The 15503-nt window shown below is 42.7% G+C and overlaps 1 protein-coding gene across 1 annotated transcript in view; it reads left to right on the forward strand.

Annotated features, from left to right (window-relative positions):
* Nucleotides 1-15503, forward strand: part of LOC310998082 (heterogeneous nuclear ribonucleoprotein L-like) — a 156703-nt gene that overhangs the window by 86505 nt on the left and 54695 nt on the right. The window contains exon 2 of the mRNA XM_083987981.1: nt 12797-13043. Coding sequence (XP_083844107.1) covers nt 12837-13043 — 207 coding nt within the window. The 5' untranslated portion in view covers nt 12797-12836. The remainder of the gene's footprint in view (nt 1-12796; nt 13044-15503) is intronic.

Below are 15503 nucleotides of genomic sequence, written 5' to 3' on the forward strand. Positions count from 1 at the left end.
AGCTAAGCTATTAGCGGTGCGCCAGCTCTGCCCGTATCTCCCTTGTAACTGCACGCACAGTGGAAAGGATGGTGTCTATCTGCTGGTCATGGACTCGGGAGTGAGGCAAGACACACAAAAAAATGTTGGTGTATCCTTGCGTATGCCTTGCCTATCACTTTAAAAGGACAGGTCCACAAAATCATCAGTCGTTCAACTTTGAGGACAACATGTTCACCTGCTGCCTAATATATCCCACCCACCAACAGGTGCCACAATGAAATGGACAGTGTTATTCACTTCACCTGTCAGTGCTCATAATGTTATGTCTGCTCAGTGTAGGCTATATAGGCTACTACACAAATGGTCTAAAACTGTAGCAAGACAAACCTCTGAGAAAATATACATTAACTGGTCTGAACAGGCAAGCCATAAAGGCGAGGACATGCTTTAGGCCTGTGAGCTGTAAAGATATGCCTCAGCATGTGCGGGCAGCGCCCTTGTGTATGTTAATGTATTTGGGCGATTCATGCGCCCTGAGAGAAGACCTGTCATGTACAAGAATTTATCAGACAAATCACTTTACAAATGCCTGATCCATCAAGAGCCGACACGTACATCCACTGTGGCAACGTGAATTCTCTCAGGCTGTTTAACATCAGAGCTGAACCACAGATTGAAAACCACAACAGACACTGTGTAAATGGTCTTAATCATCAGCTTGTCCATTGATTGTCACCACCACTGCCAGATGCCTATATCCTTCAGTTGGGTTGACAAATGTAAATGCATTCAATCATGCATTCATATCAGTAATCATCAGTGGTGCTATTCTTGGCAGTAGCCTACGCCCTGAAAATTATTTGTTAGCACATTTTAGATTTTCATTTTTGCAGCAGTAATTCATACTTACACTACATTTCATTTTAAGCTGATTTTCTTTGTTTCATTTGAAGACTTTGCAAATGATTTGTCTGAATTTTCCACACAGAGGAGTCAAGAACTAGCTTTCAAAGCTCTTCACTCTTCACTGTGACTTCTTGTTGAGTTGTGTTTCCTATGTCAGATGGATATTTCACCCAAACATTCAAATAGAAATATGAAGCATCAAGCATCAACATGGTTCTTCTATAAACATCAAAACAGTCATTTCTCAGTTGCTGCCAGCAGTTCCTCCCTCACGGAATGCTAATTGGTCCAGAGCACTGTGGTTCAACCACAAGTGAACAGCTTGGACAGATCCAGTTGCCTTGAGGTAACAGTTTAATGTTTGTCAGTCTCAGAAAGTTTCATTTTCCATTGGAACATTTTGGAGACTGGTTTGATTACTGAGTTAAACAGCAACAAAACTGTCAAACAGAGACGTTGGTATGTACTGTACTTGTGTTCCTAATAAGTCACTACCCCACTTATTGTCACTGTAAAAAGTTCAATATTATTTATATTATAAAAGATAAATGATCAATGAATTTTATGTCTTTCATTTTTTAGTCAGTTAGCAGTTGTAGTAATTTAGTTACTATTTTTTTGTTTATTCATTATTCAAGGTTGTCAACCTGACTCTGAACCTTTTTGACAAAGAGATTAAGTTGTCTGTTGTTCTGACTTGTTCTATAGCCTATGTCAGTATTATAGTAGAGTAGAGTAGAGTAGAGAATACTTTATTCATCCCGGGAAATTCAAATTAGTCCAGTAGCTCACACGACAATGACACAAAAAATAAAGAAAGATGGAGCAGGGCCGCCGGATGGAGCAGGACTGCTGGATGGAGCAGGACCTCTGGATGCAGCAGGACCGCCAGGTGGAGCAGGAACCGCCAGGTGGAGCAGGGCCACGGGATGCAGCAGGACCACTGGATGGAGCAGGACCGATGGTGAAGGGGCAGCTGGGTGGATCAGGATCATTGGTGGAGGGGCCAAATCTAAAATTATAGGACACAATGTGGATTTGAACCCTGGGAATAGTCGTTAAACATAACGACTTAAGGTCAGCAACTACAATGACCTTGATGACTGAGAGCCTACCACAACCCTGGGTAGGCTACAGGTGAGATTTCTGTGTTGTGTCCATCTGTCTGCTTCACTGTAACAGGCTGGAGAATAATGTCATCATCTGCAACAAGAGCACAAACGCAGACAAAGAACAAGACGGGCGTTTAAGAAGAATGATGAAAAGAAGGGCTGGCGTGAAGGGAGCGAGAGGCTGCAGCAGAGAACTGAGAAGGTGATGAGTGGGAGGGAGAGCCAGCCTACATTACATTACAGTATAGGAGAGAGAGAGAGAGAGAGAGAGGCTGGATGTCTGTGCATGAATCATGTGCAAATTCTCCCAAAGCAAAGTCAACCGTTTGCTTATTGGAAACAGGAATAGATAGAGATAGAGATCACACCGGCACCAACATGCTCAAGTTCATCTCACCATCTGATAGATGATTCACTTCTTAATTACAGCTTTATTTTAAGGACCAGCATGTCAGTCTGTTGCTGATAGGACATGTTCAGAATCAGTATAGCTCCACTGAGTTTCCAGCTCGTCGTGTCGGTCTCATAAAAAACACCCACTCGCGCCAGCACCGTGGTGGAGGCAGAGGAGGAGGATCCGGCAGCTGTGGAGCCAGATATTGATTTCATTTCAGCGTATCAACGTGACTCCAAGTTGACACTGCAATGTGCTGACAGGTTTGCAAACAGGCAACCATGTCCCTGAGGCCTGTTATTATGACCTCTATTGTCACCTTAAAGCAGTGGTTGGTGTGTGATCAGAGAGATTAGCAGCATTAATCCAGGTGGAGGATGATTTACTGCTGATCACAATACGCCTACGTCTGTTTTTACTGACTGGCGGAGGAAATTATTCACCAATTAATAGAAATTGAAAGACATGCTCAATTTTCCAGAGATATACTGTGTAGGATGTCATTTTTTTCTGTTTCTTCAAAAAATCTAAATTATGTGTAATGCTATGGAAGGTAAACAGGTGAATTGTTTTGTCAACATCAGTTTGCTTCAAACTAATGTCTGACCCACTTAAAGGGATAGTTCAACATTTTGGCAAATTGGCCCATTGCCATAATCCCTATAGTTTTAGCAGTAGGTTCGTTACCTTTAATTGTCGGTGCAAGCTGTTTTTAGAACGGCGGAGCAGAGCTGCGAGCTGCTCAGAGCTACACTACGGAGGCTGTTAAACTACTGTATCCCTTTAACCCATTCTCTGCATGAAGACAACAACAAAAAATGAGACTTTGATTGGATTATTCAATTTTGAATGTTTTACCTTTGGCTAAAGCTAGCAGCGTTTGCGGGGACAGCTCCAGTCACCAAGGGGCTGTCCTTGGAAATCAGGGACATCCGGACATTTTAGTGAATGGTTACCAAGCATCAAGAACCTGGTTCTTATCTAATCTGAGTCTATCACAGGGCAGAGGTCAGGGGGAGCGGGGAGATGGAGATAGAGAAAGAAGAGAGCAGAGTTGCTGGGAACAAGAAACTCTAGATAAACAGAAACCAAGCCTCTTTCCTGAGGTTCCTGTCTGCATCTGTTTGTGAGTCTTAATGAACTGAAACCACCACTAAGCTCAGAGCTCAGAGTCTGACAAGACGAAGCAGATCGATCCAACCACGTGATGGTGTGAGCAGCAGGAGACAAGTGAAGCACAGTAGTAAATTTGTAAAGACTTATCAACAGATAGTTTTATGTGGGTGATGTGATGCAACACACACATCATCCAATTCTGCTAGCTGGGAGAAAACACATTGTTTCCTCTTTGATCTGATCTATTTCCTGTTTGTGCAGGTAGTTTGCAAATAAACCAGGAGGCGTCGATGTGAAAGTGTAGCCGATGTCATATCTGGCCCTCCGCGTTGTGTTTCTCACAGCCTGCCCTAGGTGGGGTTTGAACCCTGGTCTCCTGCTAACCGCTTCGCCAAGAGGTTGATAACCTCTTGGCAAGTTGGTTAGCACCTTTATGGGTGGAGTGACTGACCAGTCACTTAAACCCAGAAATCAAGGAGATCAAGAAGAACTCTGTTAAAGGGGACATATTATGGAAATATCACTTTTTGAAGGCTCTTTAACATACAATATATTTGGGTGTTTGTCTTCCCTTCTGGCCCCCAAAATGTGAGAATTGACAAAAAAAATCTGTAATGTGCAGGATTCCTCCATGTGGTTTTACGAGCTGTTCCCTCAGTTGTCTTCTAGTGATGTAACTAACTTTCAAATTTGCATAACCCCACCCCTACCTGGTAGCAGAAGAAGGGGGCGGGGCAAGCAGTGGTTCATTTGCATATAAAGGGACAGACACTGAAAGCAGCCGTTCTGAACAGGGCTGTTTAGAGAGGATGAAAAGAGCTGTGATGTTTGATCCTTGGGGGATTTTGACCAAAGCAAGAAAGTCACAGACATGCCTTTAAGACACCTGGGAACTATTTTAATTTGTGAAAAAGGGGCATAATATGTCTCCTTTAAGTTATAATGTTTCCCACTTTCATTTGTTGCACTTTATAGGATCTGATCAGTTTCAGAATCAATTTGAGCTGTGCAGGAAAATGGATGATTAGAAAACAGGAAGTGTGTATAGTCGGGTCCAGAGCAGAGAATAGACTGTCAGGGGGGATTCATTAAGAACATGATGCACCAGTTTCATACATTAATCACATGATTGTCTCCATGATGTGCTCAGAGTGTCTGTGCTTAAAGACAGTTGGCTCAGATGGGCTGCTACACAATCTGCCCACAACAGAAGCTGCAGTATAAAACATGAATATGAAACGGCCCAAATCGTTGCATCCCTCCTGGGACACAGGCTGTCAACACGGGTGGGTTGTCCAGCCGTCCTGGTCCTGAGACAAACTCTCCAGCCCTGTGTGTGGCGCGCAAGGTGTGACTGATCCCTGTGGCATCCGCGTCCAGGCCTCTGTGCCATGTCGTGGTGGTGACAGCCCCGAGTGAGGTGATGCAGGTCAGTTTCCATAGGTTTCCAGCTTTTAGTGCCCAGTGTCATTATGATGCTCCATCTTTTTCCAAAGTGAGATTTTTTGGAGATATTTGTAGCCATCAGGGTTAACTTGGGACAGCCTTCAGCCCAGCTTTCCTCTTTTCTCATCTGGACTTGTGAGATAGATTTATGTCAAATGTTGATGGTGTCACGTTTTGATGAAGCCAAACAAAAGATTCTAAAACTCCAGTTTTAGAATGTTTTTTTTTTAGAAAGTGTTAGAGGTAAATTCATGCAAAACCGCTGATGCGCGTTGTCTTCAGGGACAGTTTTTCAGCAAGCAGACTCTGTATTTACCCTGTATTTACCTCAAAAACGTAAATCATAACGTTCCATTATTATCTCATAGCGTGGTGAATGTGCAGGTCACAACTTGTCCACGAAAGCGTTTTGGAGTTTTGGGATTGTGTAATTGATGAGTTTGATGAGGGAAACCAAGAAATTCCTTTAGCCTCCATAGCGTAGCTCTGAGCAGCTCACGGCTCTGTTCCGCCGTTCTAAAAATAGCTTGCACCGACAAATAAAGGTAACGAACCTACTGCTACGACTATAGGGATTATGACAATGGGCCAATTTGCCAAAATGTTGAACTATCCCTTTAAATAACACAAATCACTGAGGAGCAGCTTCAGCATAGTTTGTTTTGTCTTATTTCCTTACTTGTTAATATTGACTTTGAAATGATTAGCACACACTTGAATTGCTGACATGGATCTTGATAACGTTGCATAACATTACAAACAAGAACAGCCAAGAGCTGCAGGTGCTGGGCTCAGTGGTTCCTGCAGGGCCTGGCAGTAAACACACACCACCTGGTACGACAGGCAGGGGCTGCAGAATTTCCGGATGAGGAAAGACACTTTCCTGCACTTGTGCAACATCCTGAACACAACAAAGAGGGCATATGTGTTTAGGCTCACCAAGAACAATGACTGACGCTCATGCTAACATCTGTGCTGTCCATTTGTGACGAACCTGTAGACTGCAATAACTCAAGATCCTACAAGTACTGTTCACGACGGTATGCCAGCAGCCTGTGAGTGGGTTGCAGTGCTAGGCTTCAGAGTGGGTGGGGCTTTTCATTGGTTGTGGTAAAGTAGTGGTAGGAGGACTCAACATTATGGCTCCTTCACACATGCCTGTTTATTATTGTGGGGAAGAGATCCATCATAGGCAAAAACCCTGTTTTTTCATGCACGGATCAATTTTGAGATTAAAGGCTATTGTTCTTTCTTAACATTCCTATATTCCTTCAGAAAAGTCGAAAGAAATGGTAGAAAATCCACATTAAGGTGGTTATTTCACTTTTTTGTCGGTAGATTTCTCCTAAATTCACCAAAAGTTTACATGCTACTGTGACATACTGTGCTGTGCCTGTTGTCTGACCCATGTCATGTCAGGTATCATTGTAAAGCTCTCTCTCTCCTGAACAATCATGTATAGGCTCCAAAAATGGTAATTTCCTCCGAATCTGTAACAAATCATAAAAGTACGATTTACATTAACAATCTATGGAATTCATTAAAGGCCGTTTTCTCAAAATGAGTTTTTCTTCAGCAGCACTTACAGTGGAGACACTAAACCTTCCAGTTTCATTCCTGTCTATATTCGGAAGGTTTCTGCAGAGGAGATTGTTGCTATATCATTCAAAGCCTGATTTATACAACATTTTATTCCTATAAAACATGGCGAAATTAGATTTTTTTTTAGGGCTGGTGACAGTATTTTCTCATTTACAGAGTGATAAAAAGAGAATCCCCTCTGTAAAGACTTCTAATATGTCAACAAAATAAAACAACAATTTTGAAAGGGGTTTTATCCATTGTTCAGATTTCAGTTCAGGAAATGTATGCAAATTAGCGCATATTTCATTAGATATTGCCTCATTTACATATTTAAACATAAGATTTGACAAAACTTGCAATACAAAAAATATTTGTCTTATGTGATAAACTTGTGAAGTTCCATGGTGATATCGGAAAGTGTGGACAGTGCAAAGTATTTTAGGGTGTGGTCTGGTAGAAATCATGATCATCAGGAACACAGGACACTGGACACTGACTGTGTCTACAATGTTGTGTGTTATACAACGCACAGTGTGGAGTGCACAGATGTGAGTCAGGGGAGGATGATCAGGATGATGCACACGTCAACGATGAAGATGCGTACGCTGAACTCTTTTAATGTTTGGAAAAATATTGTGTGTTTCTTTAATCATTTTTTATTGAAAGCATTTTAACAGTTTCACACAGTTCAGCTGAGTGACTGGCAAAGCTGGTTGTCAAAAAGTTTTATCAGGCATCTTGACCACAGCTTGTTGGGCCATTTTGTGTTGACGCCTTCTTATCAGATATCTGAACAGCGATGAGCAATCATGTGTAGCCAATCCCATGCAGCTTTGAATGGAACATATTGAAATGCAACGGTGTACCCTAGTATGTATGCCACAGGTGGGGCTGTGACCGTGTTGTGTGTTATGTGTGTTGTCTTGCTGAGGACTAACAGAATGAATAAAGTTTTCTGTCTGACTGACTGAAATACACCAATATCACTTTTGCTCTAAAAATAAAGTTTGATTGACTGATTGATTAAGACTTGAGAGGTTTTATTAAACGCAGTCCATTTTTTTGATAAATCACAATATCACATTAAAGCTAAACAATAAGGAAAGTAAAAGGTGGGAATAAAGGCACAGTACCTGCAGTATATAACACATTGTGTATAAAGTTACTAATTCAGAACAATTAGTTACTCGTTTAAAAAGAAAAAGGGAAGTGCTTCTAAATGACTGTGTTTTCAATGATAAAGGTGCATAAATAGCTCTGATTGCATCTTTAAAAGAGTCCTATAGATGCTATGTTACAGCAGCTGCTAGTAAAGGGAGATACAGATACAGTAGCTGTTTACCTCATAGCAAAATAACAACATGTGTGTTTGCTGCGACCTAGATATAAATACTGTTATTTAATTTACATTTTAATGATTTAGATTGCAGTGAGCCAAAACAGTTTAAAAAGTTAACATTTGCTATTTAAGTTGTATTTTTATTTTGCTTATATTTCATATTATTTGGATTAAAGTCAGAGTTCAATATATGATGTCATCGGTTGGCGCAGGGTGGAGTTGTTGTTTACGTGTGTGCCCCGCGAGTCTGTGCATACTTCCTGTTTTTAAAAGGTAGAGTCAGGACAAATAAAGTTATGTCTACTTGAGAATGCAACATATTCATCTCCTCTGGTTTTAGGACGGTCGTCTGAAAGAGTTCATTCACTGTAATATACAGATGAGCCTCTTTACAGTTCAGTTCATATAGAAAAGGAGGCAACGTTTGGAACTGAGCTTGTGTTTCATGTGCACATTCAAAGTCAGACTGTTTCTATATCTGTCCCCTCCGATGCAAAGATTGCAGCATCGGCTACACCTGATCAAAAGCTTGTGTGTGTGTGTGTGTGTGTGTGTTTGTCGAGCATCTGCATCTCATCTTTCACCTGCAGTCTTGTCTGTCGGGCTGCTCTGCCTGAAAATTGATCTGAATCAGTGTGTGTGTGTGTGTGTGTGTGCGTGTGTGTAATCAGGTCATGTGAGAAAGACTAGACAAAGAGGAATATGAGGTGTATGTGTGTGTGTGTGTGTGTGTGTGTGTGTGTGTGTGTGTGTGTGTGTGTGTGTGTGTGTGTGTGTGTGTGTGTGTGTGTGTGTGTGTGTGTGTGTGTGTGTGTGTGTGTGTGCAGGGTTAGACAGAAAGTCACAGCTATATTGCATTTTCCATTCGTGACGTCAGCCCCCCGAGCCGCATGCATACACAACAGGCTTGTTCACAGCCCCCGACCTTGTGACACTCAGACCACAGTCGCCATAATGTGTGTTATTTGAGCCACTGACTAACGTGTAGTACAATGGCACCTTGCATCACTGACACATTTCCAGCTTGCAAGAGTCCTGCGAGCGCGGTGGCTGGAGGGAACGGCACAAAGCCGACGAGTCAGCGGGTTGGTGTTTATTGGCTCTCACGGACGAGTCTGGTCTCTTCCTCCTCAGACTAAATCTCTAAAAACATCTCAGTGTTCTGAAAAAAGAGGCTCAGCAATTTCCCCTAACAACAGGTCACTGCTTCCTCTTATCAAACCTTCTTATTAAAGGTGACTCAGACAGAATGCGCAAGAGGAAATGATGTCAGATAAAGTTCTCATGGTAATGAATGCTCATTAGTTGACATCACACAGAACACTAAACAAGACTCTCATCCGGCTCCTCGTGGCAGCAAATGTCCACCACCAGTGGACACACCAACATTTTAAATGCTAAAACCTGCAGCTTCTTGGTGCAAAGAGCATAAAAGCTGGACGGCAGTGGAGATGTTCTGCTCTGAGATCAGTCTCAGCAGCAGTAATATAACAAGCAGGAGCGGCTCGAACGGAGCTCTTGCGTCACCCTTTCCTGTGTGTGTGTCCACACACAGTTGCTGCTGTGGTACGGCTGCTCTCGGTCTTCTCTATGTTGCATTTTTAGCAGCTATCTGAAACCCATCACCAATGACACCAAAAAAACTAGCCTTTTCTGACCAGCAGCCAATCAATTCGTGCATCTCTAGAGAAAAGTAGACAATGTTTCACAGATAGATTTATTAGAAAAGAAGCCAGTGATTCTTCTGACCTAATTTCCCCAGGCAGCTTATTCCAGAGTTACAGTGCAAAGGCTCTTTCACTTCTGCTTCTCTGCCTCTGCCCCGGGATCTGAGGCTATGAACTGGTTCATATGCACCTAGGAGATCAAATATAAACATGGAGTAAGGCCAGAAAGAGAAAGTGAACTGTATATGGTTCAAGATCAGTTCTAAAACATACTGGGAACCAGTGCAAGAGGCTGAAACTGGTGAGATGAGGTCACTTGTCTTAGGCCGTGTTAAAGGTCTGATGTTCTGGATGGTTTGTAGTCTAGTCAGAGATTTGTGGGTGAAATAGGTGAAGTGTGAGGAGATGTAAACATGCAAACTGGTCTCTGGGTCTTTGAAAGTTGAGCACTTAAAAACAGAACTATCTGCATGGGGGTGTGCACAGAAGATGGAAGTGAGAACATCTGCTTTTTGTTGCTATTTGGGGAAGTGACCCTGGGATTAAAAACATTATTCCATTATTTTGAGAATTTAGAAATGATTGGAATTCAATTGTGGAGGGATGTGAGGGACAAGGAGGCATAAGGAGTCCCAGGTGAGTTTTTGAAAAAAGGAAAAGAGTTTTATTTACCCCAAATGAGATCCTGTTCATTTCACAGAGAGTATTTATGTCCATATATCAAACTTAAATCAAAGGTCTCTTAACTAAATCACCCCATTCACTCCATACTGCTGCAGGCACTTGGTACAGTCTTACTGGCACTTCCTCTGTTAAAGCCTGCTGCTTCCTGAGGTCCTTCCTTCTGCCCAACCCTGGACACATGACCTTGACAGCAAACACGCCTCTGGTAAAATAAACAATCGAAAAAGAACTGGAACAAGATGATTTTACATAAATGTTTATCATCTAAATATGCTGCACATAGAATTTATGTATTTGCAGCAAATACGTATGTAGGCTAAAATAAAAATACAGAGTTTTGTGTCATCATTTATGTGTTTATAGAATATGGATTTTTAACAGCTGCAGAGGCATTTTTAGGAGACTAAAAACCAGGATATCTTGGTCTCTGTTGTTTCAGTTTTGACATTATGTCTATTGTTTGCACAGTGGAAGATTTACAATATGTGCATTAAAGTAGCTCAGTCCTGCAATATTCATGGTTATACACAAGTGAACGGAAGATATATCCACACTTTTGACCGGTGCTGTATTGTAATTAAATACAGTACATGTTAAAGAGAACACGATTTAGCTTTCTGTCTTTAATGTCATTGTGTCCCTAAGATCATTTATACATTAATTAGCATCATCTTCATATAAGGGAGCTGTAACTGTAAGTTGTGAGCATGTTATTGGTTATGGTATGCGTTATTAATGCATTGCTCTGCAGAAAGGATGCTGTCTCTTTTGCTACCGAGTGCATTAAGCTTAGCACGACGATGAGGCCAATGGCCATGTCTGATGATTTGAGGGCCAAGATGTATAGACAAGATTAGCTCCTGATAATAATCTACATAGACATCCTGACATTCTGCCTAACTAGACTTTTTTTTTTTTTTTTTTTTACATCATCCTCTTGTAATTGCTATAGACTGACGATGTAGATCTTGTTCTGAGGTGTCACTAAGTCTCTTTGGATTAAATGCTCTGTTGAATCAGTGGTATATTCCTGCACTAAGGCTGCAGTTTTAGAACCACACTTCTAGCACCATGAGCTACCTGGAGGCTGAGTTCAGGACTGTACCCTCCAAACTGTGTAAAAGTTTTAAGTGGTTGTTCCACCCAGTCACTATTTTCTGTCTTGTGGTTACTTAGAGTTGCATAATATATATCTCCACTAGATATTTGAAAAAAACCTGTAGGCAAAACACAAGATGACATGCTGTGTATAAGGGTTATGTATATATTCTGCTGTAATAATGAGGTAACGACCCCTGCAAATGTGCAGCACTGACACGTGGAGGTGGAGGAGAAAATAACATGTTGCACTTATTCAATATGTTTCAGGACAATTGTATCATTATAAATATGGAAGATGGCAAAAAAAATGTCAATTTTATTTATATATAGCCTTATATTTTATAAAGCTGTCATATTTTCAGTTTGATTGTCCTCCATCTTCTTCCTGAAGGTATTTGTGTTCCATTTTCTTAGGAGGCAGTGTCATAAAAAACCAGGGCCCTAAACATGTGGTCCTGAAACTGCAGGCTTCTGTTAGGAACATATTGTGCACTAAATTGTTAAAACAATTGGCTATATTTTCCATAATATATTTATCTATATAATATAGGCTGGTTGAGCTCGGTAAATTAAGTGACAATTTGTCATCTGATTGGCCCCCTCTTTTTTTTTCCCTACCCCAGACTATTAATATTATAAAGGCTTTCAGTAATCTGGTGACCTCAGTTGACCTCTAACCTCCAGGTGTGATTGGACATCTGTTTCATAGCAATGACAGTGCACTAGTTTATTCACCCCTCCTTTATAACTAATGACATGTTACACAGGCTGCTGTCCTGTGGAGAACATCTCTTTGTTTTCTATGCTTTGATGTAAATCAGAAGTATGTTCAAACACGGTTCGGGATGTCTGCAGAGAGAGAGAGAGAGACTGAAAAATGATGGCAGGTATGATGGATGACAAAGAGCAGCATCGCTTTAATAATGCAGCGTGTAGCCGCTCACTCTGACACCGCGTCTCCCTCTCTCTGCCCGTTTTCCTCCGCTCTCTAGTTTTTAACTGTGTTTCCTCCTTCTCTTCTCCCCTGTTTTTTTTTTTTTTTTTTATCTGGCCCACCATTCCCCCCTCTCTCTTTCTCTCTCTCTGCGCACTCCTCTGCAGAGCGTGGAGAGCTGTCTGTTGACGCACCGACACCATGCGGCCAACCACGCGCCGTCTCTCCAAGGTGCAGGGACGGCGCCGGCCAATGAGAGGCCAGCAGGGGGGGCGGGACCTATCCGGTCCACTCACACCTCCACACAGAAAAAAAAAATCAGTGGTGCTGGGAGAGAGAGAGAGCGACAGGGACCGATGGTGCGGCACTGAGACCGGAGACAGGAGTGCAGACACGGGGAGACACAGGAACAGGAACGCACTATTTTTTTTCTCATTTTACCCCCCTTTTTTTTCTACCGACGCAGCCGCTGCCATGGACGCGTCAGTGTGAGCCGCTCCACTGCTCTCCCAACAGGTTCCACAGCAGCAGCAGCAGCAGCAGCAGCAGCATTAACAGCAGCAGCAGCAGCATGTCGACGGCAGAAGGAGCCGGACAGCGTGAGGAAGGGGAGTACGGAAGGGCGGCCAAGAGGCTGAAGACGGAGGAGAAGGAGGAGGGGGAAGAGGAGCTGGAGGAGGGGGAGGACTCGGACTCAGGCTCGCTGCCCGGGAACGGAGAGCCGGCGGCGGACAACCGGGCCCGCTGGAGCTCCGGACAGTACGGAGCAGGACGGAGGGTAAGGAGCGAGGTGTGTTATCTAACGACATCCTGCAGCACAGCATCACGACCGACTGTGTGTGTGTGTGTGTGTGCGTGTGTGTGCGCGCGCGCTGTTGTCATTCAGTCAGCGAGTGAGCAACCTCCTACCTGTCACAAACACACACATGCACACGTATACACACACAGGCTTTAAAATGCAGACATTTAAAGCCAAACTATGATCCTACACACAGGTGTGTTCTCTGTATCAGATCTAATAACATTAGAACCAGTTGGACCTGAATATTTAGCTAAATGTGTTTTTTATGATGTATTAACTAGTCAGTCAGTTAACACTGATCAATTTTGAGATTTTGGGCTATTTTTCTTCCTTAACATGTATTCTCTCAGAAAAGTCAAAAGAAATGGTGGATAATCCACATTAAGGTGGTTATTTTACTTCATTTTGTCTCTTTTGTCTGTAAATTTTTCCTAAATTCACCAAAAGTTAACATGCTACTGTGACATACTGTGCTGTGTTGTCTGACTCATGTCATGTCAGGTGTCATTGTAAAGCTCTCTGGCTCCTGAACAATGATGTAGGCTCCAAGAATTGTCATTTCCTTTGTATTCGCAACCAATCGTAAAAGTACGATTGACATTAACAATCTATGGAATTTTACAGTACAAGTCTTTAGAGGCCGTTTCCTCAAAATTAGTTTTTCCTCAGACTCTGAGCAAATTAGCGATAGATATTGCCTCATTTAAACATACAATTTGACAAAACTTGTAATACAAAAAATATTTGTCTTAATGTGAGTGATAAACTTGGGAAGTTTCATACTGATATCTGTTAGTTAAAATTTTTTACCCTATTCACCTGTAGTGTCTCCCCTTAAAACACATAGAGCAATGTGTCAACTCTGTAGTTTTGGTTCATCATCTGTACACAACACAACAGCAACAAGCTGAGCTCCCATTGTTTGCAGGAACTGTCAACGCGTCATATGTCAGTGAAAGTGAGGATGTGCTGAATCCAGTCTCACTTCTTTAATCAGGTGTGTGTGTGTGTGTGTGTGTGTGTGTGTGTGTGTGTGTGTGTGTGTGTGTGTGTGTGTGTGTGTGTGTGTGTGTGTGTGTGTGTGTGTGTGTGTGCTAACCTGGAGACGAGATCCTGAGATGCTAATAATTTTGTAACTCAATCCACCTGCACGGTGCACGGTGCAGCACGCTCAGGCTGCAGCCAGCTCATGTTGTCATTAGTGAAGTGATGTGATGTTGGGTGTTTTGACGTAGAGGTTAACTCTTTGAGAATTCAGGCCTCTGTCATTGAAGAGATTTGTCAACTGTGTGCCAACACAAACACACAAGTTACACATAGTGTGAGTGTCACATTTCACAAATCATTGTTGCGTGAAGTTGCAATATGAGCGAAGCAGTCGCTGATCTCACGTTGCAGAAGTGTTGAAACCGGCCCGTGACTGCTGGTGGTAACTGAAGATGTGTTTTAATTAGATGGCCAGTTGTGGTTGATGAAGCGGTGACAGACAGCGCTGGTGCTGCTGACTGAGGACGACTCAGTCAGGACGTTTGACGTGAAAAGACGCGTGGGCTTCAAGTTCAACATGTTGCCTCCAGCTGCTGCCACCTTCATCAGATGCAGTTTGCATCATTATACAGTAGTGTTGTCACATCACTGCTCAGTGAATGAATCTGAAGTTTTTGGTTTGGGCTCTGATCCTGGGTCCTCTGCTGTCGTCCTATTGGTCAGATTCCATGTGTCAGTGTTGTTGATCCCTCCTCTGTTGCTTACCCTAGCCTGACTCTCGCCAGACCCTTGTAGTTCCGCAAAGCTACGCTGAGCTCCACACAAGGGTCTGGGACTGCTCCATAGGCGATTCATTTCAGAAGGCGGGGCCTTGTAAAAAAAATCTTGTATGTGATTGGATAAACCACTTGTCCGTTATCTTGAATGACGTGCTACTTCAGCCACTCACTGCGAGCCGCCATTGTTGTTTGACTCAAACAGTCGCTTCAGCGCTACGTCACACCTCAGAAAGTCCCGCCCGGCGATCCTGATTGGTTCATTATTTTTTGCTCCGGGGAAGAAGTTTGCATTGGCCTCGAGTCCAGACCCTTGTGTGAAGCTGAGCGTAGCGCCTCTGGTGGAGCTTTGCGGAACTACAAGGGTCTGGCGAGAGCCAGGCTATGCTTACCCTGAGGTTTCTCCGATTTTTCCCTGAGGGTTTTCCATGGAGTTTTCACTCAGTGGATGTGAGGGTCTAAGGACAGAGGATGTTGTTATGATGCCATGTAAAGCCCTTTGAGATTTTGTTTGTAAAAACGGGCTATACAAAGCTCCATAGTGTTATGTTATGTACTGATTTGTGATTAGTTTGAACATCATGTGACACTGACAACCACAGCAACCTAGATTAAAATATCACACTGCCATAACGCAACCAAAGAGCAACAAGTGTGTGTGTGTGTGTGTGTG

The sequence above is a fragment of the Trachurus trachurus genome (assembly GCF_905171665.1).
Source record: "Trachurus trachurus genome assembly, chromosome: 15".
In the NCBI taxonomy this organism is placed as follows: domain Eukaryota; kingdom Metazoa; phylum Chordata; class Actinopteri; order Carangiformes; family Carangidae; genus Trachurus; species Trachurus trachurus.